This window comes from Bactrocera neohumeralis, unplaced genomic scaffold (assembly GCF_024586455.1).
Source record: "Bactrocera neohumeralis isolate Rockhampton unplaced genomic scaffold, APGP_CSIRO_Bneo_wtdbg2-racon-allhic-juicebox.fasta_v2 cluster09, whole genome shotgun sequence".
Lineage (NCBI taxonomy): Eukaryota > Metazoa > Arthropoda > Insecta > Diptera > Tephritidae > Bactrocera > Bactrocera neohumeralis.
This window is the reverse complement of record NW_026089622.1, coordinates 1,731,346-1,758,585: the sequence shown is the minus strand read 5'-3', so window position 1 is coordinate 1,758,585 and position 27,240 is coordinate 1,731,346. Positions and strand designations below refer to the sequence as shown.

The following is a 27,240-nucleotide window of genomic DNA, read 5'->3' as shown; positions in this document are numbered from 1 at the left end:
AAACCACTATAACTTCAAGTTAATTATTGTGGTCTATATATGTATATTAACGGAGAATTCTAATCGAAACGGGAAGGTGGGGAAATGTTGAATGTGTTTTGATTTCGGTTAAAAAGTCACATAAAAGTTATTTTTTGTGAAAATTCCAAAGCATGGATTTGTAGTGCGAGTCGTAACCTTCCTTTTGATAACATTGGTTTGATAAAATTCTACAAAAATTTAAAAGTTATAGTCATTGGCGCAAAAAACCTGATTTTGCGATTTTGAAAAAAGGTGGGGAATGTCTGTAAATCGATTAAAACATGACTGTTACCGATGAAAAACGTTTATTTATCAATGGAAATGAAAGAGAGATTCATAAATAATAAGAAAAATAGGAATTGGCGAAAAAATTATTCCGACTCGCAGTGGATGCAGGTGTAAGTGTTCGGGTTCGGTCCGGCACATTTCAAGTGAACCCCTCGATCACAAACGATGCAATGGGCCGTGTTTTGACGATTCTCGTGCTTCGGCATCTTTTTCTTGCAAATCGAGCAAAAATCGAAGTCCTCTTCGATGTCGGTTTCGGTCGGAGACGGGCTTCTCTTCCGTGGCGTCTTCGATTTGCCACGGCCTTTTTGCTTCTTGGCTGCTGGTTCATCGGCTGCCTTCGTCAATTTTTGCCGCTTTTTTTCGGCCTCGTTGACTCCATTGTCTTGTGGCCACGTTTTGATTTCGGCACAGGTGAGCCCAATTTCAACGGGCCAACCGATTTCAATGCATCACGGAGCTGTGGAGCCGAAACAAGAGACAACGACGATGATGCAGCACCATTTGTTGAAGCTGGGGCACTTGTCGATGCCTCCGACGTTGACACCTCCTCATTCGCAGCAGTCACAATGGCATCACCAGAGGCAAGAACTCGACGTTGATTGTCGGCGTCTTTCTCTTCGTCACCGAACAAATTTTCGCCGCTCAGTTCCGAAGCAACAAAGTCAACTTCAGTGAAAATTTGCGGGTTGAACGGGTAGATGCCAGTTGTTCGGAAGCCGGATTTGATGGTTTTCGGCGTTAACATAACATCGAGGCACTGATCGACAAGGAGCGGCACATGATGCAGATCGAAAGTGACACCAATGTTGGACTTTTTCCATTCATCATGCTTCACGGTCATCATGCCTTTAAATGGTACAAATACCGCAACATCTAGCGGCTGCATTTAGTGCGTGCATTTCGGCGGAAAAGACAGCAACGTGATGCCATGATCCAACGCCAAATCTATCGCCTCTATCGATAAATGCGAACCGTGGTTGCCCAGCAGCAACATGGTTGGCGAATCGGCATTAGCACCGGTGTGCTTGATGAAATGACGCATGAATTGAGGGAATACGTCAGAGTTCATGTAACCAGAACCGTTCGCAACACCAACAGCACCATGACTCGCATGAGTCATAAAAATCTCTTTCATGTTGACTCGGGGAAAGAGGAAGAATGGCGGTATAGACTGGCCACTAGCGCTGACGACCAAAGCCAAAGACACATTGGTGCCTTTTTCGGCAGATGTTGATGAGCCGACCTGCTTTTGTCCTTTGCGCGCGATGGTTTTGACAAGTCTGGTTGGCACGGTCGGGCACCCGGTTTCATCCATGTTCCATATTCGGTGAGGTTCAAACGGCGTCTTACCGAGAACGGATGAAAGGTTGGCAAAGAATGCATCGACATTCTCTTTCTTGAATCGCTTCGCACGGCTCTGGCTTACTTGCTCTGGTGTTCGCAGTGACAAATTTTAGTGGCGTTTCATGAACGCCAACTGCCAATCCTTACTCGCCTGTTGATTGTCGTTCCATGGATCCGGATACGACGCGCCAACTTTCCGAGCAAATTCATACGCGAGCTTACGAAGCTCCATCAAACTAAATTCCAGTTGATGTCGCTGGCCTGGAGAATGTAGCTTATCAGCGCCTTCTCTTGTTCGATGTTGAAGATCTGAAATAAAAAAAAAATTATTTATTATTCGATGAAAGAAAAAGAAAGAAACCAGCAGAACTCACTGTTTTTGTGCCCATCATCGTGCTTTCAGCCAGCAAATTCTTCATTACATCGGCATTGGCAGTAGTAACGTCGATGCTCGCACCATCAAATGCTGTAATATAACGCATCAGGTTGGTCCTCGGAATTTTGTGTGCCGTCGCAGATTGTCGAACGCTGTTGTGATGTATTTTCACCGACTTGATCGCCTCCAAAATGTTGTCGAAATCAACAATTTTCTCTTGTTTGGGATAGTACCGCGGCATAATGACTAAAAAAAATTTTTCGGAGCACGAAGCTATCAGGAAATGTTGAAAAACTATTGTGTTGTTGAAATTCTGCACGAAAAATCACTTATACACGTCAAATATATGAAGTTAGCATGTCAAATGTAAAAAATGACGGTGGATAATGAACACAATGTAAATTCGTGCAAAATTTCTTTTGTGTGTCGAAGGCTAAAGGCTCAACTAATATTATAAACATATTTACCTGGATGAATTTATTGGAAAATGTGAAAAAAATCAACTGTACACAGAGTTGAAAAAAAACTTTCGGAGCGTCGAATTTTTTTTGTTGTCGCAGAGAGGTTATAACACGTGTTCACAGCTCGAGTGCTATATAGGAACTGAGCTTAGTATGAGACGAGCCGATGACAGTTGGTTGCAGCTGTCAACCTATACTAGGGAAAAAAATATCGCGCTGGCCCGGGATTCCCCCCGTGCCCAACATTCCCCATAACATACAACGGCGCCTAGGTCTCAAGTTAACTAAGGGTGGAGCCCCCTGCCAATAAGAATGATTATTGAAACACAACTTTATAGTATTAAAACAGAGAATATTTTATTAAAAATAAAACTAAAATAATCGATCCATATATAAAAACTAATGTGAAGGATGAATCTGATGCTGTTTAATAAGTTTGTTAATATCAGGTTCCAATTTACTCAAGAACAGTCGCAAGTCGCCACGTTCGGTAACAAGCAAACGACTTCTATTTTTAGTAAGCAGTGTTATCACAGCACTAAATCCGCGTTCACAAAATATGTCGATTTATTTCCTCGTTTGTTGTAAATTCTATAAGTTCTTCTTCCAGCTGAGGTGACATTGCTGTGTTGACATTTGAAAACGGATCCAACACCCAGTCTGATATTTCCAAGTTCAAAATATCCTGGTATCATTCGGTGAAGTCAATGTGGAGATTTTCCAAATGTTGGCAGTAAGCAAACAATTCGTCGTTACTGCATGATACTGATAAATTCGGAAAGTTGTGAAACTCACGTCTGCCCAGATTCTTTTTGTGTAGAAGAAGTTTGGCTGCGAAAGCAGCAACGAGGTTTTTTGTTTTAATTAAATTTAGTTTATCGCCTTGCAGTTGGAGATTCATGTCGTTGAACAATTTATACAGGTCTGTCATGTAAGCTATATCATTCTTTAATGTTATGAGCGTGTCTTGCAATTCTGTATCTTTAGTTTCCAAGAACTCTATAATAGAGTCAAACAGGTTGTAGAATCGAGTCAGACAATTGCCTCTTGATAGCCAACGAATTTCAGTATGAAACAATAAACGATTGAAATCCTCGTCATTAGTAACACAAAGCTGATGAAATAATCTATCATTCATAGAGCTGTTGCGGATTTTATTGACTGCTTTGATGACATATTGCAGTGATTGAAATAGTTTTTCACTTAAGTTTCTAGCAACTAAATGTTGTCTATGAATAACGCAATGTACACCAAGGACATCTGGAATTTTATTTTTTAAGTACGCTATGAAGCCGTTATGGCACCCTGTCATAGCCGGAGCGCAAAGGAATTTCTTTCTCATCGCAAAACGTTTCCAATATATTGAATATGGTTTCGCCTTTTATATCGGTCTCTAAATTTCTTTCAAATAAAAGTTCTTCACATATTTTCTCATCTTTAATAAAACTCACGTAAGACAACAACAATGCTTCATTAGTTGGTAAAGTGGACTCATCCAGCTGAATTGAAAATTGACTTGACCTCAGGTGATCGCACAATGTTTCTTCAATGTTTTCAGCCATTTCATCAATTCGTCTTTGCACAGAATTATTACTCAAAGGAATTTTTCGGATAATATCTGCGGCCGGTTTATGAAGCACGGTAGTTATTACTTCATTTATTGCTGGCAATATTAACTCTTCTCCGATGTTATGTGGTTTTCCTTTTTGAGCAATTAACAAAGAGATATTGTACGAAGCTCGAAGTCCGTCGTCATCTTCAATAATTCAATTCAATAAAATAGGACGAGTTTGAGCAATCTTTTAATTCATATTAGTTGATGTTCACAAGTTGTTGTTGAGAGTCGAGAGCTCATGTAGTCGTTGTCTAAGAGGCTCCTAGCAAAAAAAAATTACAAATAACCCCAGGCCTCTACACAACGCCCCATTTTCTTTCTGGGTCTCTTACCGCCCTCCTTGATACCTGCAGCGCCCACAAGGTGGCGTTATCGCCCACTTTGTGAAACACTGCCTTAGAGAATAAACCACGACGAATTTGCAGAACATATCTCGTCAACTAAAAAAGTTTCCAATGCACGCATTTGACTCCGATCGTTCAGTTTGTAAGGAAGCTATATGCTATAGTAATCCGATGTGAACAATTTCTTCGGAGGGTACATTATTTCTATGAACAATAACTCATATCAAATTTCGTGAAGATACATACATACATATGTATATCATCAAATGAGAAAGTTTTCCATGCAACCATTTTATTTCGATCATTCAGTTTGTATAAAGCTATATGCTAGAGTAATCCGATTCTCTCTCTGATTCTGATCGTTCGGTTTGTATGGTAGCTAGATGCTTAAGTAAGCCGATTTGAACAATTTCTTCCTATATATTACATTATTATCTTAGAAAATAACCTGTGTCAACTTTTGTAAAGATACATTGTCAAATGTGAAAGTTTTCCATACAAGAACTTGAATCCGATCGTTCAGTTTGTATGGCAGCTATATGTTATAGTGGTCCGATATCGGCAGTTCCGACAAATGAGCAGCTTCTTAAAGAGAAAATGACGTTTGCAAAATTTCAAAACGATATCTTTAAAACTGAGGGACTAGTTCTGGGTGTTACAAACTTCGTGGCAAACTTAATATACCCTGTTCAGGATATAATTAAAAACGAAACACATTCAGCTATAGATAAATCAATTGAAAGCTTGCAGGAGCTTTACAAAATGAGCTCGAAATGTAAAAGACTGGCATGCGATGAAAAAAGTATATTTTTAATTTTTTTTTTAATTGAAACATAAAGTTTAGTCGGTGTATCACTTTAAACACAATAAAATTCGCCGCTTTTGTATAAGCACAGAAAAGCTAATCTGTGTTTTACTCACTAAACTTAATAAATTAAAAACTATAATTTTTATTAGGTAATATACATAATTTAGTTTACTTATGCTTACTAAAAACATAAAAGAAAAACCAAATTGAAGAAAATACCGAACGAACGAAAAGGTCCGAAAAAAATTTAAGAAATGGTAAGGTTTGAGAGTAAAAGGAAAAGCCAATCGTATGTTGATAGCAGAGAACGTATATTTATAGGGAAGGTTCACGTTGACGAGAATTTAGAGATATTTCAATTTTGGGATATTTACTGTTTTGGATGAGCGTGTTTCACCACATTTAACATCAGGGGACACGAAAATAGCAGAATTGAGGATTTTCAGTTTTAAATGAGAAAAATTATGCTATTTCCGATGTTAACCCTTTCGGTGATTCTATGCCATATGTCATAGCCACTTTTTGAAGCCCATTTTAGGTCATAATGCGTGTGGGTACACTTTTTTATTAATTTTCTATTTTTCTTTGAAGTGTTATTCATAAATAAATTAAAAAAAAAAATTTATTGATGGACCCTACACATTGTTATGTTTCAGAGAGCAAGCGTTCCTCGTTAGATTCACAATTTGCATAAAAAAAACATGTTATTGTTTTATATAGTATTTTGTTAAATAAAATTGTTAATTTGTTAGATTTTTGTAATTCATTTAGTAGATAAACATTGCCTTAGTAATTTAGCAAAAAATTAGATCCGAAATATAGTTCAATAGAGCTACCCGATTTTTTTTATTTCTACCATGCCATATGGCATAAATTTTTCCCAAAGGAAATTTTTCACTTTGTTGTATAAGTTCATATTGACTAGACGTGTTGGCAATGCCTAATAAACTAAACACCGAAGAAATTGAAAATATTTTAATTAGTTTTGATAACTCAGATATATTTGATTTTGATGATGAGAAAGAAGAAGAAAATAGTTTTTTGGAGTCACTATTGCAAACTTTAAATGATAGAAATAACAATGCCTTCTTGATCGAAGAGTTAACTAATCCGGATGGGAATACTGATCAATTTGAGAAAAATTTGGATGTGGGAGATGATTTGATGGATTTGGAAGATGCCTCGGATCCACCATTCAAAAATATTACTTCATATAGATGGGCAAAGACAGATTGGAATACTCCAATCTCAGGCTTTTCAGAAAGTTATCCAAAGCAAGATGTAAAAACTCCTGTTTCATATTTTCTAAAGTACTTTCCATATGATTTTATTGACACTATTGTTCAGGCAACAAATCAAGCCTCACTTATGAAGAGTGAAACCACTGTTAGTGTTGAAAAAGAAAAGATTCGGACATTAATGGGATTGGAAATCATTATTGGAACAATCGGATATCCTCGATTATAAATGTACTGGGCTGGTGCTACTGAAATACCAGCCTTTCGTAAAAACAAGACAAGAAAACGGTTTCATATAATACGTATTTGTATAAAGTTTTGCATAGAGGGGAACTCAACCAACAAATTTTTAAAGTTCGTCCACTTATATGTAAATACATTCCTGAAAAAATCGTATGATATTCCAAAAGATGAAAACTGCTGCTGTGATGAAATGATGATTCCATGCAAATCGAAAACTGGATTGAAGCAGTATGTGCCTAAAAAGCCTATTAAATGGGGAATAAAAATATTTTGCCTATTTAGCTCAAATGGAATTGTTTATGATCTGGAAATATACCAGGGAAAAAACACAATTGTTGGAGACTCAAAGTTAGGTTTTTGTTCGGATATTGTTATTCATTTATGTAAAACTATTCCGTAAAATAAAAACCACAAGATATTTTTTGATAACTATTTTACCACTATAAACTTATTAATATATTTGCGAGAAAAGAGAATATGGGCAACAGGCACCATACGAGGAAACAGAATTGGAAAAGCTCCCCTAAAACCAGAAAAGAATTTAAAAAAGTTAGGAAGAGGTAGCTATGACTATTGCATTGAAAGGAATCAAAACATTATCGTTTTGAAATGGCTAGATGGGGGCTGTGTTTAATTGGCTTCGTCCATTTATGGTGATAAAGACACAAAAGAGGTCACCAGATTTTGTTCTGAGCAAAAGAAAAAGATCGTTGTATCACAGCCTAACGTTATAGCTGTGTATAATAAATATATGGGAGGAGTCGACAAGATGGACTTTTGCTATCTTCGTATCGAATTTCTATTCGGACAAAAAAGTGGACCCTTAGAGTTTTCGACCATTTTCTCGACTTAGCAGTATGCAACTCTTGGTTAGAATATCGCAATGAGTACGAAAGTAATAACATAAGAAAAAAATATCAAATGGACTTATTAGCGTTCCGGAATGATGTAGATGATGGATTGCTGGCATTGGCGACAGTTCACAGTGTCGCACGAAAAAGAGGAAGACCCAAGCAATCGGAGGACTTAGACCTTTCTAGCACTCCATCAACTTCGAAATCAAGACCTTCATATGAAAGGGCACCTTCAGGTTCGATTCCTTTCGATGGTATTCAACATTTATTTCTAAATTTGAATTTGTTTTATATTATTTATTTTTTTTCAGAGAACTATACAGATGCAGACATACTCTTGAACCAGAAATTGACCATGAATTCCTATTTTTTATAGTTTAAGTTACAATGAACTCTTATTTTTAAAAATTTTTCCGTTTGCTTAGGTTTAAGTTTAAAAAAATAATTTTAATCCAATAAAAACAACAATTTTAAAACTGAATTAAGAACTTATATATTTTACTTTTTCCTTTAAATACTTAGATTCTATGCCATATGGCATAGTGCCCAAAAACCACTTTTGCAAACAAAATGTTAAAAAATTAGTTTTGATTATTCATAAAGTGGGCTTAAGAATATAAAAAAAAACTAAAAAATAGATTTTTAAAACCAAAAACAAAAAAGAAGCCCCGAAAGGGTTAAGGTATGTAAGTATGTACGCTTACAGGTTCGCATATTTACAATGCGCAAACGACTCTGCATATAATTTATTTACATACACACACATGTATATTTTCTATATACAAGTTAACACAGCACTTCAGACAATTCCCACCATCGGTCAGAAACTCAGTACGAAACTCGAAACCCAGCAATAGCTGAAGTCGCATGAGCAATATTAGCGGCTTCACACGCGCATCCGATTAACTGCTGATTATAGGGAACGTGACCCGGTACAAGCGAAGGTTTAATTTAGACTTAAGGTAAAAATTGTATTCAGTCTTAAGACAACATTTTTATAATAAAGACGCGGACGCGAGTCCGCTATCCTTTTTTAAAAATCAAAACCACAAACTAATGGTTTAATTGGCGCCCGAGCAGGGACCGCGCGCGAAGGTAGTGAAAGCCTGAAAATTAAAAAGTAAGGCTACGCGAGTGAGTAAAAATTCCAATACCGAGTAATACACAAAAGCGGCTACCGGAGCCCCAAAGGATAAAGAATAATAACGTCGAAGGACCAAAGATATCCTGATGGGAAGCTGTCCCCTTACACCGGACTGAAAGCGTTAGGATCCGATAGGAAGGAAACGCACCCTCCACCACGTGCGCAACGAGGGACCCTAGTAGGACAGCAAACGGGACGACACCCCTTGCGCCAGGAGGCTAGATATAAGTAAGCATATAGATTAAGAAATATTAAATTAATTAATTAAAAAATTAGGAAATTTATAAAACATTTGGAAAAAAGTGAAAAGAGATAATTAAAAACCAGAGAATTATAAACTATAAACAAAATAAGAACGGCTTGTACAGCCAATAAATTATAAGAACGAAAGAGCCGAGATTCACCACCTAACGGGGGACCTTCCGGTTCTTAATAACTACAGTCCAACTCTGCGATTCACCATCAAAGGGACCCTCCAGAGGATAAGGACATATAACTAAAAACAATAATATCCTCAAAATATCCAATAAAATTATGCCAAACAATCCGATACGACCCATACGACCTGCTGTGCTAAACGCACCCACCGCAGGCAATACCCAAACATCCCATCCTGTTCCAAATTCTGGCGAAATGAATCTGGAACAATTAACCAGTATTATAAGTGGTGTGGTCACAAACATTTTAAGACAAGAAGGACGAAACATAGTCCAAGCTGCGCTTAATCTAAACGCAAACTTTGCAAACTAAACTGACGTGACTATAAACCCTACACTGACAAACAACATCAACGACTTAGACAAAATCCCTGATGTGGTAAGATCTTTTCGTGAATTCTCTGGGAATCCAGGAGAATTCAGTTCATGGAAGAAAAGCGTGGACAAAATTTTGGAAATATACGAACCTCAAAGAGGATCGCCAAAATACTACGGTATCCTTAACGTAGTAAGAAACAAAATCGTGGGCAACGCAGACATTGCCCTCGAATCATATAACACACCTTTAGAATGGAAGGCTATTTCAAAATGCCTTACTCTCGATTACGCCGATAAAGGGACGTAGGTACCTTAGAGTACCAAATGACGTCATTAGTTCAAGGTAACCATACTATTCAGGAATTTTACCAAAGGGTATATTCGCACCTATCTCTCATTCTTAATAAACTTGGTTGCATGGAAATCGGTGCTGAATCCATGCATTTACTCACACGAACTTATCGTGACAAAGCCCTTGACACTTTTATTCGAGGACTGAATGGCGATTTGCCAAGGCTCCTTGGCATGAGAGAACCCGTAGACCTCCCTCAAGCTCTTCACTCATGTCTTAAGTTAGAAAACCAGAAATTTCGTTCGCATTACGCGATCAATAATAATTCCCACGTTAGAAAAGCTCAGGACTTTCGCCCACCTCTTCCGCCTAAAAGGCCACCAACGAATTCTACCCACAATTGGCTTACATTCCTAAGCCATATTTATCTAAACCGAACTACGTGCCTCAGCAACGGCAACAACCAAATTTTAACTATAGCAATTCTCCATACTTTCGGCCAACATATCAACATCCCGCTAGGCCACAACCCCCACGTCCTTTCGGACTTCCGCGTCCAGAGCCAATGGATGTAGACCATTCCCTATTTACAAAAGCGGTTAACTATATGAATAGAAATACACCCAATAACCAAGCTTGGAAACGACCGTCAAATTGCCCTCCACAAGTGCCTTTCAAACAACAAAGGAACTTCCATATAGAAACCGGTAGAGAAGATCTATATGACCAACAAACCACATATGACCACCATGACGAACAAATCGTGACATCGACAAAGGAAGAATACGAAGCATTGTTAAACAACGAACAAATCGAACAACTAGTTCAATAGAGTAGCCAACCCGTCGACATAGATATTAACTTTTTAGGATGAAAAGTTCTTCGTTGCCTTATATAGAATTTAGAACGAAGAACGGAAATTTTTAAAAATTCTTATAGATACAGGATCAAGCAAAAATTACATACAACCACAACTTGTAGCAAAACCAATTCCTAATGAAGAAACTTTTTTTGCAAATTCCATAGCAGGAAAGTTTCAAATTACCCATCATACAATAATTAATCTAGCTCAAATAGATAACTCGAATTTGAAATTTTTTATCCTACCAGGACTGAAATCTTTTGATGGTATTATCGGAAACGATAGCCTCAAACCCCTCAATGCAACTATAAGCATTCGCGATGACACAATTAAATTCGGTAACGGGAAAGAAATAAGAATAAAACAGAAGCTTTCTCCTACAGTAATCAGTATTGACGTAAGGACAGAACATATGACACCTTCTCAGAAATTCCTCATTCAAAAACTTGCAAACAAATATTCTCAGTTATTTCTCGATCCAAATGAAAAACTAACCTACACTACTACCGTGTAAGCGAAATCAGGACTTCTTCAGGTACACCCGTTTACACCAGATATTATCCATACCCTATTGGCATGAGAGAATTCGTCACCAAGGAAATCCAAACCTTACTCAAAGATGGCATAATAAGACCATCACGTTCTCCATACAACTCACCAGTTTGGGTTGTTCCAAAAAAATTAGACGCCTCCGGCGAAAAGAAATTTAATAATGTTACTATTTCCGACAAATACCCCATACCCGAAATAAATGAAATTATTGCGCAATTAGGAAATAATAAATATTTTTCCGTATTGGATTTAAAAAGTGGATTCCATCAAATTCCTTTAAAAGAATCTGACATTGAAAAAACAGCCTTTTCTGTCAATAATGGCAAATATGAGTTTACACGACTCCCATTCGGGCTGAAAAACGCTCCTTCTATATTTCAAAGAGCCTTAGATGATATTCTAAGAAACTATATAGGTAAAATCTGCTATGTCTACATTGATGACATAATAGTTTTCGGCGAAGATGAAGAAAGCCATCTCCAAAATATTGAACAAATATTTCGCATTCTCAAAGAAGCAAATATGAAAGTTCAACTGGACAAGTGCGAATTCTTCCGAAATGAAGTCGAGTTCCTAGGCTTTATTATTTCACCAAGTGGTGTAAAAACCAATCCTTCAAAAATTGAAGCTATACAAAATTTCCCATGTCCGAAATCTTTGAAAGACTTAAGATCTTTCCTTGGCCTTTCCGGCTACTACCGCCGCTTCATAAGGGATTATGCTAAATTAGCAAAGCCCCTTACTTTGCTCTTAAGAGGGGAGGATGGACGCATTTCAAAAAATGTATCCTATAAAAAGCAGATAACTCTCAATAGCGCAGCACTAGAAGCCCTCAATAAAACAAAATCCTCACTCGTTTCAAAGGAAGTAGTTTTAGCATATCCTGACTTTAATAAAGATTTTCACCTCACCACTGATGCATCTAATTATGCTCTCGGAGCAGTCTTAGAACAATCAGGCAAACCCATAGCATTCATATCCCGTTCACTAAGTAAAGCCGAAGAAAATTACGCCGCAAATGAAAAAGAAATGCTGGCAATAATATGGGCACTTAATAGTTTCAGAAGTTATTTGTATGGTTCACCCAAAGTAATCATTTTCACAGACCATCAACCCCTAACCTATGCATTAAGTAATAAAAATTATAACGGAAAAATGAAAAGATGGAAATGTATCCTCGAAGAGTACAATTACGAAATGAAATACAAACCAGGAAAGACAAACGTTGTAGCCGACGCACTATCGAGACCTCCACAGACTGACGTTAACGCCCTAACGACTACTGACCATAGCGACACAAGTTCCGCACATCAGCTCATCCCAGCTACTGAAGCATCCATAAATGCCTTCAAAAATCAACTATTCATCTTAATCGGTGACATAGATAACTATACGTTTGAAAGACCATTTCCTTGTTTCCATAGACATAAAATTACTGTGAGAACTAAATATCTATACAGAATTTAGCCCACACAACCCATAAAGGCACACCCTATTGTTCACAACACAACGGGAAAACCACGCCACTTCTAGAAACACAAGAAGATTGAGAAACCAGACATGCAGATGAAATGACAACAACAGTGCATACGCAGCGGTAAAACCACGCCACGCAAGCAATACAGGGGGATACCACGAAGACGGAGAAATCAGACAAGCAGATAAAACAACAACAAGCATGCATACGCAGCGGTAAAACCACGCCACTGCCAGCAACATACGCCGTCCCAGCAACATGTTGCGAATGTTTTAGCACGCAGCACAGGCTTGCTGGGGAGTTAGGTGATCGATGATCAGGGAGTCAGCACGGGACTGTGACAGCGTACGCACGCTTGGCATTAGACTACGCAGTGAGTTTATCCTCTGGCTAGTCTTGATACCCTGACTTGTGAACGCGTCTGTTAAGGGTGAGCTTGGTAGTGAGTTTATCCTCTGACCAACTCAACCTTTAACATCGCGGCCGCTAACACAGTCTTCCGTGATCCGGGATCTCTACGCGGCAAAAGTGGTTAAAAGGACCTCTCCAGCGTAGCAGAGGAGGGTAAACGTGTATACCATTACAGCGTTATTGAAGCCTACACGAGCGTCTTCAGAAGTAGCCGAACGTAGTCGTCGTAGCACGCGAGTGTCAACGTGTACATCAGGACAGCGTCATTGAAGCCTACACGAGCGCTGGAAGAAGTAGCCGAGCGTAGTCGTCGTAGCACGCGAGCGTCAACGTATACGCCAGGACATCGTCATCGATGCATACCGGAGCGCCGGCAGAAGTAGTCGAGCGCAGTCTTCGTTGCAGAGGAGCGTCAACGTGTACGCCAGGACACCGTCATTGAAGCCTACACGAGCGTCGGCAGAAATAGCTGAGCGTGGTCGTCGTAGCACGGGAACGTCAACGTACGACGCAGGACACCGTCATTGAAGCCTACACGAGCGCCGGCATAAATAGCTGAGCGTGGTCGTCGTAGCACGAGAGCGTCAACGCACGTCGCAGGACATCGTCATTGCAGCCTACGCGAGCGGCGGCAAAAGTAGTCGAGCGTGATCGTCGCGGCAGAGAGCAGTCGTCTAGCACCCAGGAACGCAGCAGAGTGGGAAACGGTATTGCCCTAACGGACCACACAGAACCGTTACCCTGACAGCGTCGTCCTCGGGCGACGACAGTACAACGCAGGAGACAATTTTAAAGAGCCGGGCGCAGTCGTCGTAACAGAGGAGTGTCAACGTGTACGCAAGGAAGGCTACACGGGAGCGTCAACGTACATCAGAGGATAGTGTCAGCGAAGTCAACGCGAGCGCCGGCAGAAGTAGCCGCGTGTGATCGTCGCGGTACAGAGCAGTAAGCCGTCTAGCGCCCAGAAGCGCAACAGAGCGGGAAAAGGTATTGCCCTAACGGGCCACACAGAACCGTTACCCTGACAGCGTCGTCCTCGGGCGACGACAGTATAACGCAGAAGACAATTCTGTAACATAGATTAATATATGTATATTATATTTTACATATTAACATAAATTGAATGAAATAAAGTACGATTCGCAGAGGAGCCCCAGTATCTACAAATTTATTGTAACGAACCCTGGACACGGCGAGTATACCTCAGCAATTTATACTTGTAAGAAGCAGGGGCAGAAAAAAGCTTCGTTACATTACAAAACGAGAATATTCGACACAGGACATTATAGACATATTTAAACAACACCTTGACCCAGCATTACTTAACGGTTTATACACTACAAAAAGCTTAATGAGAAATATATCCACTTCACTTTACAAATATCAAAATTAGATTCACACAAACCCTACTTCAAGACATCGTGTCAGAGACAGAACAGGAAGAAATAATTATTAAAGAACATCAGAGAGCACATAGAAATAGTCGCGAAAACAAAACACAAATATTACAGAAATTTTACTTTCCAAGCATGCATTCTAAAATCGAAAAAACAGTTAAACAATGTTCCATATGTCGCGAGCTTAAATATGATAGACATTCTCCAAAACCACGGTTACAAGAGACTCCCATTCCTTAGTTTCCAGGAGAAATCGTACACATTGATATTTACTCGACAGAAAAAAGGCTAATACTCACGGCCATTGATAAATTTTCAAAATACGCACAGGTTAAAATTATACAGTCCAAAGCAATAGAACATATAAAAAACCCAATAAGAGAATTAATGATCTCATTTGGAATAACAAAACAAGTAATAGTAGATAACGAAAAATCGCTCAATTCAGCCACAATATTAACTTTACTAAAGGACCAAATGTCTATTAACGTATATACCACACCACTCTATAGTAGCACTAGTAACGGACAAATAGAAAGATTCCATAGTACACTTTCTGAAATAATGAGATGTTTAAAAGCAAACAACATAGGAATAACGCTCGAAGAATTATTATTGAAATCTGTGCAAGAATATAATTCAACGATACATTCAACAACCAGAAACAAACCCATTGCCACATTCTTTGGGAATAGAATTTTTATCGACCCGCAACAGTTAGAGCAGTAGAGAAACGAAAATTTTATATTACTTAAGGAAAAACAGGAACAAGATCTTTCTTACCATAACAGCAAAAGATCAGAACCTAAAGAATATTCCCCAGGAGATATAATTTATGCAAAAATAAATAAAAGACTTGGTTCAAAACTAACTCCAAAATATAAAAAAGAAATAGTATCTGAGAATAATAGAACAACAGTTAAAACAATGTCAGGACGTATAATTCACAAATCTCTAATAAAAACTTAACTATCTATTTTAGGAACAATGGATCTATCCAAATTTATAATTATTTTCACGGTGATTACATCTTCACTAGCAGATGTAAAAATTTTGGACTACAGTAAAGCTCAACTCATTACAATAGACAACGGAAATGCAAAAATACAGGACGGAACACTTAGACTAATACACCTCATTGACCTAGACCGTTACGAACATTTCCTGACAGAAACTTATAACGAAATAACCACTCAAGTCCCTAAAGATAACTTCCTTTATCCTATCCTCAAACATGAAACTACCCAAACTTTTGAAATCCTCAACACCTTTAAACCGGTAGAAAACAAAAAGAAGAGGTGATCAATTGACATATTAAGAACGGCATGGAAATACATCGCCGGATCTCCTGATCATAATGATCTTAATATTATAAATGACAATTTGAATAATCTGAACCAAAATAATAATAATCAAATAATTATTAATAATTTATTTGGAAAACTTATAAATAATATAACAAATATTGTCAATAAAATGTTAAATACCATAAAAAAGGATGAATACACTATAACAGAAATTATGATAAATTTACAAAACAGAATAAGATTGATCAAAAAAGAATTAATAAATATAAAATATGCCATCCAATGGGCAAAACAAAATATAATAAACTCAATAGGTACTTTTAAGCATTGATGAAGTTAAATTTTCTATGAAGTTAAATTTTTAATGCCTTTTAAAACTGCCCTGAAATTCTCAAAGATAAATGTACTAAGCAAAGATATGACGATTTTATATATGATAAAAATTCCGTTAACTTTTTATGAAACATTTAAAAAAATAATTATAAGACCTGTAAAGAAAGAAAACAATTATGTAATTAAAACGGACTATAAAGAAATTCTTAAAGGAAAACATAAAATATACGGAATTAAAAATGAATGTGAAAATTTTAACGAAATAGCAATTTGTAAAGAAATTAAACTAATAGATCTAAGTAAAGACAATTGTATAAGTAGAATAGTAAATAGCTTAAATTCCACATGTACCATAACAAACGGGAATCACGTGCCCACAATCGAAGAAACAAAAATTGGAATAATATTGCTGAATAAATTTAATGGAAAAATAGAAGCCGATGGGGAAACTAAAGAAATAAATGGAACACATGTCATAATATTTTACAACTCAACAATCAAAATTAACTATCAAATATTTAGCAATATCGAAGCAAAAACAATTGAAGCCATTCCCGCAATTTTGCAACCAGCCCCAATAGAAAAAGAACGTATTGAATTGCTATTATTGGGAGCTTTAAAAGAATTACACCTCACCAACATCAAGCGGATAAATTCTCTTAAGAAAGCTACACTATCTATTGGCAGCCTGACATAGGTAGCTTTAACTACCACCATAATAATTTTTATCTTATTACGGAAAAAGAAGATTGAAATAAAATATATAGAAAAGGAGACAATAAGACCTAACATGAGTCAAATAGTTACCCTTCCAGAAGAAACTCATAATATTCCAAATTATATAAAATTTAACGATCTACCTTTCTATTGATGATCGAGGACGATCATATTTAAGAGGGGAGGAGTTAACACAGCACTTCAGACAATTCCCACCATCGGTCATAACGAAGCTCGAAACCCAGCAATAGCTGAAGTCGCATCAGCAATATTAGCGGCTTCACACGCGCATCCGATTAAGTGCTGACTATAGGGAACGTGACCCGGTACAAGCGTAGGTTTAATTTAGACTTAAGGTAAAAATTGTATTCAGTCTTAAGACAACATTTTTATAATAAAGACGCGGACGCGAGTCCGCTATTCTTTTTTAAAAATCAAAAACACAAACTAATGGTTTAATTTACATATGTATTTTATATCAAAGCACACAAGCATGTATGTATGTACGTACAAATTGAACTATTTCATGATGAATTCCTTACAATTTTTCGGAATATAGTATATAATAGAAATGTTTATGTTGTTATCTAAATATTTAATTAATGTAGGTTTGATAAGGTACATATATAGATATTTACATACCTACTATATACATACATACATATTTATTTTCAGGCCTTTAAAAGTTTTGATAACATGTTAAAAGACCAAGCGGTCGCACATATTCACGTATGTATGTAATTATGTGAGCATGTAAACAAAAAGTCCCATACGCATAATGATTGTAAATTTGTCTACACACAACTATGTATGTAAATATGTACACATATTGTTTCATGCGAAATCTCCGTTGTCCTGGACAATCAATGGCCGAAACTGAGATTTTGTTAAAGAGTCAATGTGTCGAAAGACTGACCCGACGACAAGGCCGCAAAACATTGTGTTGTTGGTAGAAAATCCGAGCTGTGTCGAAAACACAAACGAACGATCGCCAATTGCCACTGTTTCCCTTCCCGCTGTAACGGCTCCTCCCACAAACCAGAGTAAATATGTATGTATGTTTCTGTATGAGCTTGCTAACATATCAACGCAGATTTTTGCAAGCCGCCTAACAATATTTTTTTACATTCCTTGACAAATACAGTCAATCCCTGTTATGTGCCACAGTCAAAGATACAGATTTTTGTGGTTTGTTAAAAATAAAAATATAATATGACACATAAGCGAGTGCGGTTACGTAAGCGAGTGGTAATTAAAATAATAATTTCTATGTATTTCAGAAAACAAACCGTGAGATGCAGCAAGATATAGGCCTTTAAGATGGATGATTTTCATTTAAGCGGCGTACTACTTAACTGGGTTTCACTGTACACATAAATCAGAGGAATATTGAATATTTCTTGACTTGTATGTACATATATGTATATGTAGACTTTTGTATGCATTATTTGTGTGGGAATGTCATACGCACATAAGCATGTATGCATGTAAATTAATTCCCGCGACGAGGGAATTTAAAGAAAATATATATTTTATTCCGCGAACGCGGAAGTTAAAGCTAAGGCTGACGCAGAGAACTTAAAGCATAGATAAGGTGCAAATTGAATTCTGTATGATGTTCGATTTGACGGCTAACAGAGCTAACAGAATTGTAGTAATGAATTCAGCATTTTCGCTGCTATTTAGCAGAAATGAGCACGTTCTCTGGCAGAAATATATGTAAAACGACTGAATTCATGCGAGAATAAATAAAGAGAAATGCCTTGAAGAAATATATACAAAGTCACACAGAGAAAGTAAAAAAGCATTCTCTGAGTCACATATGCGTGATTATTTTGTATTATATGAACCATTGTTTTCCGAAAAATAGTAAAAATTTTAATTTTTTTTACAAAATCGGAGAAAATTATGTAAAACTAATTTTAATTTTATTTCTCATTAATTTTATTTTTTAATTTTTAAAGGAGGATGGAGTCATGTGTAGAAGTTCACGCAAGTGAGGAAAGTTCTCTGATCGCCAATCACTTGGGAGTGGCCAGAAACGATTCTTTTACACATGGCTCAAGCAGCTCACTACTTCCGGTCTTTGACCAAGTATCCTCTGGGTAGCTTAAGAACATCCGTTCGAAGGCGAGCTAATGTGAGAAGGCTAAACATCCCCTACATAGGGTTGTGCGCTGGGTGTGGGAACGTAAAAAACAATACCAATGGCAAACGAAATAAGGACTACGATTTGAGGGCATGCACCTGGAATGTTCGGACCGGGAAGGTGCCGCTGCCCAGCTGGTTGATGTTATCGCAAAAATAAAGGCTGACATCACCGCCCTCCCAGAAATGCGATGGACTGGACAAGGAGAGAGACGAGTAGGTCCTTGTGACATTTACTACAGTGGCCATATAAAGGAGCGCAAGTTTGGTGTTGGATTCGTGGTGGGAGAAAGACTCCATCAACGAGTACTATCATTCACTCCGGTGAATGAACGTCTAGCCACAATCCGCATCAAAGCGAGGGTCTTCAACATATCGTTGATTTGCTCCCACGCCCCGACGGAAGAGAAGGACGAGGTGACCAAAGATGCCTTCTATGAGCGCTTGGAGCGTACCCATGAGAGCTGCCCCCGCCACGATGTCAAAATCGTGCTTGGCGACTTTAACGCCAGGGTGGGCAAAGAAGGTATCTTTGGCACTACGGTCGGTAAATTCAGCCTCCACGACGAAACTTCCCCAAATGGGTTGAGGCTGATTGACTTCGCCGGGGCCCGAAATATGGTTATCTGTAGTACTAGATTTCAGCATAAAAAGATTCATCAAGCTACCTGGCTGTCTCCGGATCGAAAAACCACCAACCAGATCAATCATATTGTGATAGACGGAAGACATGTCTGCAGTGTTCTAGACGTGCGTATGCTCCGAGGTCCTAACATCGACTCGGACGATTATCTTGTTGCAGCCAAGATTCGCACCAGCCTCTGTGCAGCAAAAAAACGCACGTCAACATACACAAGGTAGGTTCGACGTCGAGAAGCTGCAATCACAACAGACAGCCGAACGATTTTCTAATCGGCTTGCACTCCTGCTCTCTGAGAGCACTCGTCAACAACTCGGTATAAGGGAACTGTGGGACGGCATTTCAAATTCCTTACGTACAGCTGCAACCGAAACCATTGGTATTCGGAAAGTGCAAAAGAACAACTGGTACGACGAGGAGTGCCGTGTCGCAGCGGAGAGAAAACAGACAGCCTACCTCGCAACGTTACGACATACCACAACACGTGGAGGATGGGATAGATACCGAGAGTTGAAAAGGGAAGCGAGACGCATTTGCAGACAGAAAAAGAAAGAGGCCGAAAAGCGTGAGTACGAAGAGCTTGAAAAGCTGACCGACAGGGGTAATGCTCAAAAATTCTACGAAAAAATGCGGCGGCTTACAGAAGGCTTTAAGACTGGAGCATACTCTTGTAGAACCCCCAAAGGTGATCAAGTCACCGATGCCCAGAGCATTCTTAAATTATGGAGGGAACACTTCTCTAGCCTGCTGAATGGCAGTGAACGCACAACACCAGGAGAAGGAGAACCCGGTTCCTTAATCGATGACGATTGAGCAGACGTTCCATTACCCGACCATGAAGAAGTCCGAATAGCAATTACCCGCCTGAAGAACAACAAAGCGGCGGGGGCCGATGGATTGCCGGCCGAGCTATTCAACCACGGCGGCGAAGAACTTATAAGGAGCATGCATCAGCTTCTTTGTAAAATATGGTCGGACGAAAGCATGCCCAAGGATTGGAATTTAAGTGTGCTATGCCCAATCCATAAAAAAGGAGACCCCACAATCTGCGCCAACTACCGTGGGATTAGCCTCCTCCACATCGCATATATGTAAGGTTCTATCGAGCGTATTGTGTGAAAGATTAAAGCCCACCGTCAACAAACTGATTGGACCTTATCAGTGTGTCTGAATTTGGTATCCCCGCAAAACTAATACGGCTGTGTAATCTGACGTTGAGTAACACCAAAAGCTCCGTCATGATCGGGAAGGACCTCTCCGAGACGTTCGATACCGAACGAGGTTTTAGACAAGGCCACTCCCTATCGTGCGACTTCTTCAACCTGATTCTGGAGAAAATAGTTTGAGCTGCACAACTAAATAGAGAAGGTACCACCTTCTATAAGAGTGTACAGTTGCTGGCGTATGCCGTTGATATTGATATCATCGGCCTCAACACCCGCGCCGTTAGTTCTGTTTTCTCCAGGCTGGACAAGGAAGCACGGAAAGTGGGTCTGGCAGTGAACGAGGGCAAGACGAAATATCTCCTGTCATCAAACAAACAGCCGTCGCACTCGCGACTTGGCTCTCTCGTCACTCTTGACAGTCATAACTTTGAAGTTGTAGATAATTTCGTCATCTTGGAACCAGCGTAAGCACCACCAAAAATGTCAGCCAGGAAATTCAACGCAGGATTTCTCTTGCCAACAGGTGCTACTTCGGACTGAGTAGGCAATTGAAAAGTAAAGTCCACTCTCGACGAACAAAAGCTAAACTCTAAAAGTCACTCATAATTCCCGTCCTGCTATATGGTGCAGAGGCTTGGACGATGACATCAACTGATGAGTCGACGTTGAGAGTTTTTGAGAGAAAAATTCTGCGAAAGGCCACGGCGAATATCGCATTCGATGGAACGATGAGCTGTTCGAGATATACGACGACATTGACATAGTTCAGCGAATTAAAAGACAGCGGCTACGCTGGTTAGGTCATGTTTTCCGGATGGTTGAAAACACTGCAGCTCTGTAAGTATTCGACGCAGTACTCGCCGGGGGAAGAAGAGGAAGAGGAAGACCTCCACTCCGTTGGAAGGACCAAGTGGAGAAGGACCTGGCTTCGCTTGGAATATGCAATTGGCGCCACGTAGCGAAAAGAAGAAACGACGGGTGCGCTGTTATTAACTCGGCTATAATCGCGTAAGCGGTGTCTACGCTAATTAAGAAGAAGAAGAATTTTTAAATAAATTAACATTTCAAATAAATTATATTTATTTCTACTATTACAAAGTGAAGATGTGCCAAATGAACTACAGTTCTTCACAGAAAATTGGTGACCTTCTTGAAATATGTATATTCGCATTATTTCGTTATTATTTCCATATTTATACCAATAGAATTTCTATGGCATATACAAACATTAGGCCGGGTCGATTTGTGGGGAGGCAAAAAATTGCCGAAGGAACCATACCACTGAAACGAATTCTGATGTCCCCCTATTTGGGTCGAACTTTTGGGTAGGGGCAAATTTTGAAATGGAATTGAAATTACCATTTCATTCTTATTACCTCTGAAAGTGAGGAGAACTAAAGCAATAACCACTATGGTATTTCAAAAAAAATAATAAGTGAAGAGAACATTCCAAATCAAAAAGTTTACAATGAATCCACCATCCTCTACACCGCAAGATGAAGCAACTACATCAACAACTATCGAAAACCCAATGAGTCATATACCCAAGCATGATGTTACTGTTTTTGGTGTGTCTACTGATTTTACTGATCTTAATTTACCAACCCATCTGGATATCTTGAGATATTATTTTTACTTAAGCGAACGTGCTAAAACAGAACAAAAAAAGTTTTCCCATAAATCATTCACTATTCAAGTACAAGATACATAAGTTGATTGGAATTTGGGAAAAACTTGATATGGAAATAATGCTGAAAAAAAGTGTATGTAATAAATTGAATAAATTGCTTGACAAGTATCAAGAGCAAATCAAGAGAAGAAACAACACCCAACAATTTACAGAGTATGTAAAATCTCTGGAAACAATTTTTTACATTGGAACATGTACATAAATGCGATTTGAAGGCAGCTCCATGTGCATGCGGATGGGTTCCCGAACGCCTCAAAGAGTTCATGCACGATCAACATAATCAGAGAAGACTAACAATGAATGCATTTATGATAGAAACTGAAGAGCAAGGAGCAACACGTCTATGTCATCAATGCCAACATACCAAGATCCCGATGATTCAACATACGCACCGCCACCGGTTCAAGAAGATATGGATAGAAGCACAAGCTCACAATACACAGAGAGATACGATTGTTTTAACTTTGCCTTGATATGTGACAGATTTGGTGTGCCTGACAGAGTAGCATCAGCATTGGGAACCACTCTTTTGCAAGATTTTAAAATTAAAGATAAGCATGGGAAACCTCTCATCATGGATAAATCGAAAGTTCGCAGAGAAAAAGAGAAATGCAGAAAAGAAGTCCTTCGCAAACGGTTAGATGATACCAATTTGTTAGCGTTTTCATTCGATGGCACAAAAGGTGATACTTTAACGATAGATAAAATTGATGAGAAGTATCATACTAGGATGGTAAAAGAACCTCATCTTGTTATTTTGAGAGAACCCAATTCTGAATTGATTGGTTACGTAAGACTGGAACATGAAACCGCTGAATACAAAACAACCAAATTAAATGGTTTTTTCAACGATAAAAATATATCACTGGATATATTAATTGGAATATGCACTGACGGTGAGCCAACAAACACTGGCCCACACGGTGGAATTATACGACGATTCGAATTGCTGTTAAAAAGACTATTGCATTGGTTTGTTTGCCTTCTACACTTCAACGAACTTCCGTTTCGGCATTTGTTTGAAGCCTTGGATAAATCAACCAGCACTGGACCAAGATCGGCAACCGGAAAACTGAGCCGTCAAATCGAAACTTGTGAAACTCTTCCGGTAAGTTATTGCTATCACTCATTTATTATAATTGTCAACCATTTTTAATTATTTTATTATTATGTATATATTTTAAGGTGGTGGACGGTTTCCAGAAAATTGAGTTGCAAAATATGTTCCCTGCTCCAGAATGCCCCCCTCCACCGATTCGAAGTACTTATACGACATGGCCCTTGCAATTTCTAGCGGCGTGGTTCCGGTGGATCTGGCTAACATCAAACCAGGGAAAATTGTACATTCTCGGTGGCTCACCAAGGCCGCTAGATTATTGCGATTATATGTGACAACGGAAAATCCAGATGCAAATTTAAGAATTCTGGAAGAATTTATAATTAAATGTTATGTGCCAATGTACTTCAATATCAAGTATTACAGCTCTGTCATGTACGGCCGTGCATTATTTTTCAAGATCATTGGTTGGTCACGATTTCTAGAACCTCGTTTACGCAAAATTGTCAATCAAGTAATTAAAGATAATTCATATTATGCGCATTCGGAAAATATCTTGTTATCAATGTTTGACGATAAGAAAGAAAAACGCAACTGTGTCATCAAGAAAATTCTACGCTATCGAACCGATGTTGACGAGCCAATGGAACTTAGAGTTTATAAAAAACCAGATATAAACTTTAATTGCACAAGTTATACTGAAATGATCAATTTGAATGATATAAATATCGTATTTGAACCACCATTCACGCGAAGCATTCCGTACGATACATTGAAAGAATGTTTAAATCAAGATGATCCACCGTTTAATGACCCAAAAATTCCATCACACATACAAGGAACGGAACGACAGGTTCAATTGCTAGCTAGCGTTTCCAAACGGGTTATACCGAAAAATGTAGAGGCTGTTATGGCGACGACATTAGAGAGCCGTGCGAAATTGCCCAGACTTGAAAGTAAAAAAGACTTCAAACAATAATTTTTTAGTTTCTTTTCTATAACTCACTTAAATTAATTTTTTCATTTACATATGTTCTGACTAAATAAATTTCTTAAGAGAAAAAATAGATATTATTATAAATAAATAAATAAAAATAAAGAAAAAATAGCCATTTAGCTGATTTTTTCATGTAAAGGCCAAAAATGGGGATTTTTTTAAATGATTGTATGGGGAAGCCCCCAGGGGAGTTCCAGGGGGTGTGCCACTGGCATGGGTGGATCGGCCGTCCAAAGTAAGTGGGGGTCGGTCATACATTTGGACTCGATTGGAGCACTCTAAATGGGTCAAAGTGGGACTTTTCAAAATTTGCCTCTACCCAAAAGTTCGACCCAAATTGGGGGACATCAAAATTCGTTTTAGAGGTATGGTTCCTTCGGCAAAGTTTACTTATTTTGATCCCTAGAATATGATTTTCATAGAGCAATGGGCGATTTTTAAATCGACCCTCCCTCACATACATATATTATTTCTTTGTCACATTTGTCTGTATGTTTGCGAAAGCAAATTAGAATTGACAAATATTGTAAATCGACAACAGCTATGTTGATAATTTTCTCACTTCTTTCTTAGAACAAACACCAGAAAGATGTTCAATTTATGATTTTTAGCTTTTGCCATCGTCGCGAAACGACGCTTGTTGGCAAAGGCATGCTCGGGGAGATGTTACGGCGTCTGTTTTTATGAATGAAGCGAGGTCGCTTGTGGAATATGCGCCTCCGTTTGTGAATGAAATCGTTTTTGTTGTAAAATTTACTATATTTGGGCTTCGCCAATTCGGCTGCCATATTGACTTGCCATGCTTATGCTATTTGAGCAATTGATGTTTTTGTAGAAAAATGTTTCAATTTTTTGTTAGTGACATAAGTTACATATATGTATGTGGATCTCAATCCCTTTACATAGTTGATATTCATGTTAAATTTATGTATCTATATATAGAGATCCACAATGTTAATTTACTTAACATATAATACCCACTCTACTAAGAATGTTAACAAAATATGTTAATGTACTTAACAATAATAACCCCTCTACTAAGAATGTTAACAAAATATCGTATGTTAAGTTAAGGTATAAATAATGATGTTTCGTTAGACTAAACACAGATTGTTAAAAAGGAATTACTTTCGCGGTTTGACGCTTCGTATAAAACTTTAATAAAGATTAATAAATAAAAAGGTGTTTCTTACTTTGGCGGATTTTACCGGCCTTAAAATAAAATATAACCTTGAACGTCGGGTTTCAACCGGGTTAGAGGAATAATATAACTGGCGACGAGGATGGGATGTGGATAGAGAGTTCCACATCCAGTGATTACGAATTTTTCGCAAACGAAAAAATTTTTTTTTTAGTATTACTAAATATAACTATAAGAAAAAAGTGAAGTGCTAAACTAATTTTGCGTAAAACAGACATTCAAATAATTGGAAAACGTTAAAATAAAACTACTTATTTCTAAAAAAAATTAATTAAAACAAAAAAAAAGGGGTGAAGTGCTAAACTAACTAATTTTGTGTAAAACGAACATTCATACATATATCAACTTCATTGAAAAAAAAACATTATGGTGCAAAGTGATTATATATTACACAAAACAGAACATTAGCACCGCTGTTAATGATTAAAATTACAAAAATAACAAAGGTACTAAACCAAAATTTCATACAAAATAAAATCCCCAACTTCGCTAATGAACATTAAGTAAACGAATCAAAAAATATTTTGTACAGTTCCGAAAAAAAAAACAAAATACACATATTAACACTTAACAAATTCAACAAAGTTCACGAAAATTAAAAGAAAAATAAAACATCTGAGGTTACTGTAACATCACGCCACTCAGATCATCGACATCTCAAAACCCGCCAATCACGGCTTACTGCGCTCATCAGATTAGAGAGTGAGAGAGCTAATATGGCATTAACATTAGCTGAGAGTCTGCGTGAAGCACGAAGCTTACCGGCATTTACTGGATAAAATGAATATACGCTGAGCAACTACTTGCAAGATGTCACCACCGTACTACAGCTGACTGCGATAGAACATCATGATACTCTACAAACAGTGTTGGGTGACCGCCTTCAAGGCAAAGCATTAAGGGTAATACAAACTTTAGTTAGTCCTAGTTGGAAGAATATATTAAAAAAACTAAAAGAAGGATTTGGCGTTAAAAGAACATTTTTTAATTTAAGAAGCGATGCCTTAAATGTAGATGCAAAAAATATTGAAGAACTGCATCATAAGTTGAGAAAAATTTTAAGTCTGATGAACACTAAATTTAGTTTAGAACCAGATATGTTATATACACCTAGTAACAACGACCAAATGATTTTTGATATATATATAAATTTTTTACCTATTAATATTAAGTCTTTGTTATTACAAAATCATATTAACACTATTGATAAAGCATATACGTTTTATATTGAAAACAATTTAATAAAAGATATTAAATTAATAAACATGAATACAAAATTTGCGAATAATTTTCCTAATTTCCGTAATAATTTTCAAAGCAAAAATTCCTAAAGTGTAAACAATGACACGAGTGGGACTTTTGCATTTGGCAACGTCAATTTTCGTAACAGTAGTAATCGTAGAAGCCTACAAAACCATAAATTACCTACTCAAGGTTATAATGAGAACTTACCCATTCAAAGTCAAACTGGGAATTTTAGGCACAACGCAATGAATTAT

The 27,240-nt window shown here is 37.8% G+C and overlaps 2 protein-coding genes across 2 annotated transcripts; one reads left to right on the top strand and one right to left on the bottom strand.

The window, feature by feature from the left end:
- Nucleotides 1-309: 309 nt before the first annotated feature.
- On the bottom strand, nucleotides 310-2,544 carry LOC126763952 (uncharacterized). Its single transcript, XM_050481727.1, has 2 exons — nucleotides 2,031-2,544; nucleotides 310-1,965 (listed from the first exon to the last, which is right to left on the bottom strand). Exon 2 carries the CDS (start codon nucleotides 1,196-1,198, stop codon nucleotides 653-655), a length of 546 nt encoding a protein of 181 aa, XP_050337684.1. The 5' UTR covers nucleotides 1,199-1,965; nucleotides 2,031-2,544; the 3' UTR covers nucleotides 310-652.
- A 19,825-nt stretch (nucleotides 2,545-22,369) lies between these two features.
- LOC126763913 (uncharacterized) lies at nucleotides 22,370-25,742 on the top strand. The gene is made up of 2 exons (XM_050481682.1): nucleotides 22,370-23,594; nucleotides 23,672-25,742. Exons 1-2 carry the CDS (start codon nucleotides 22,830-22,832, stop codon nucleotides 23,876-23,878), a joined length of 972 nt encoding a protein of 323 aa, XP_050337639.1. The 5' UTR covers nucleotides 22,370-22,829; the 3' UTR covers nucleotides 23,879-25,742.
- Nucleotides 25,743-27,240: the final 1,498 nt, after the last annotated feature.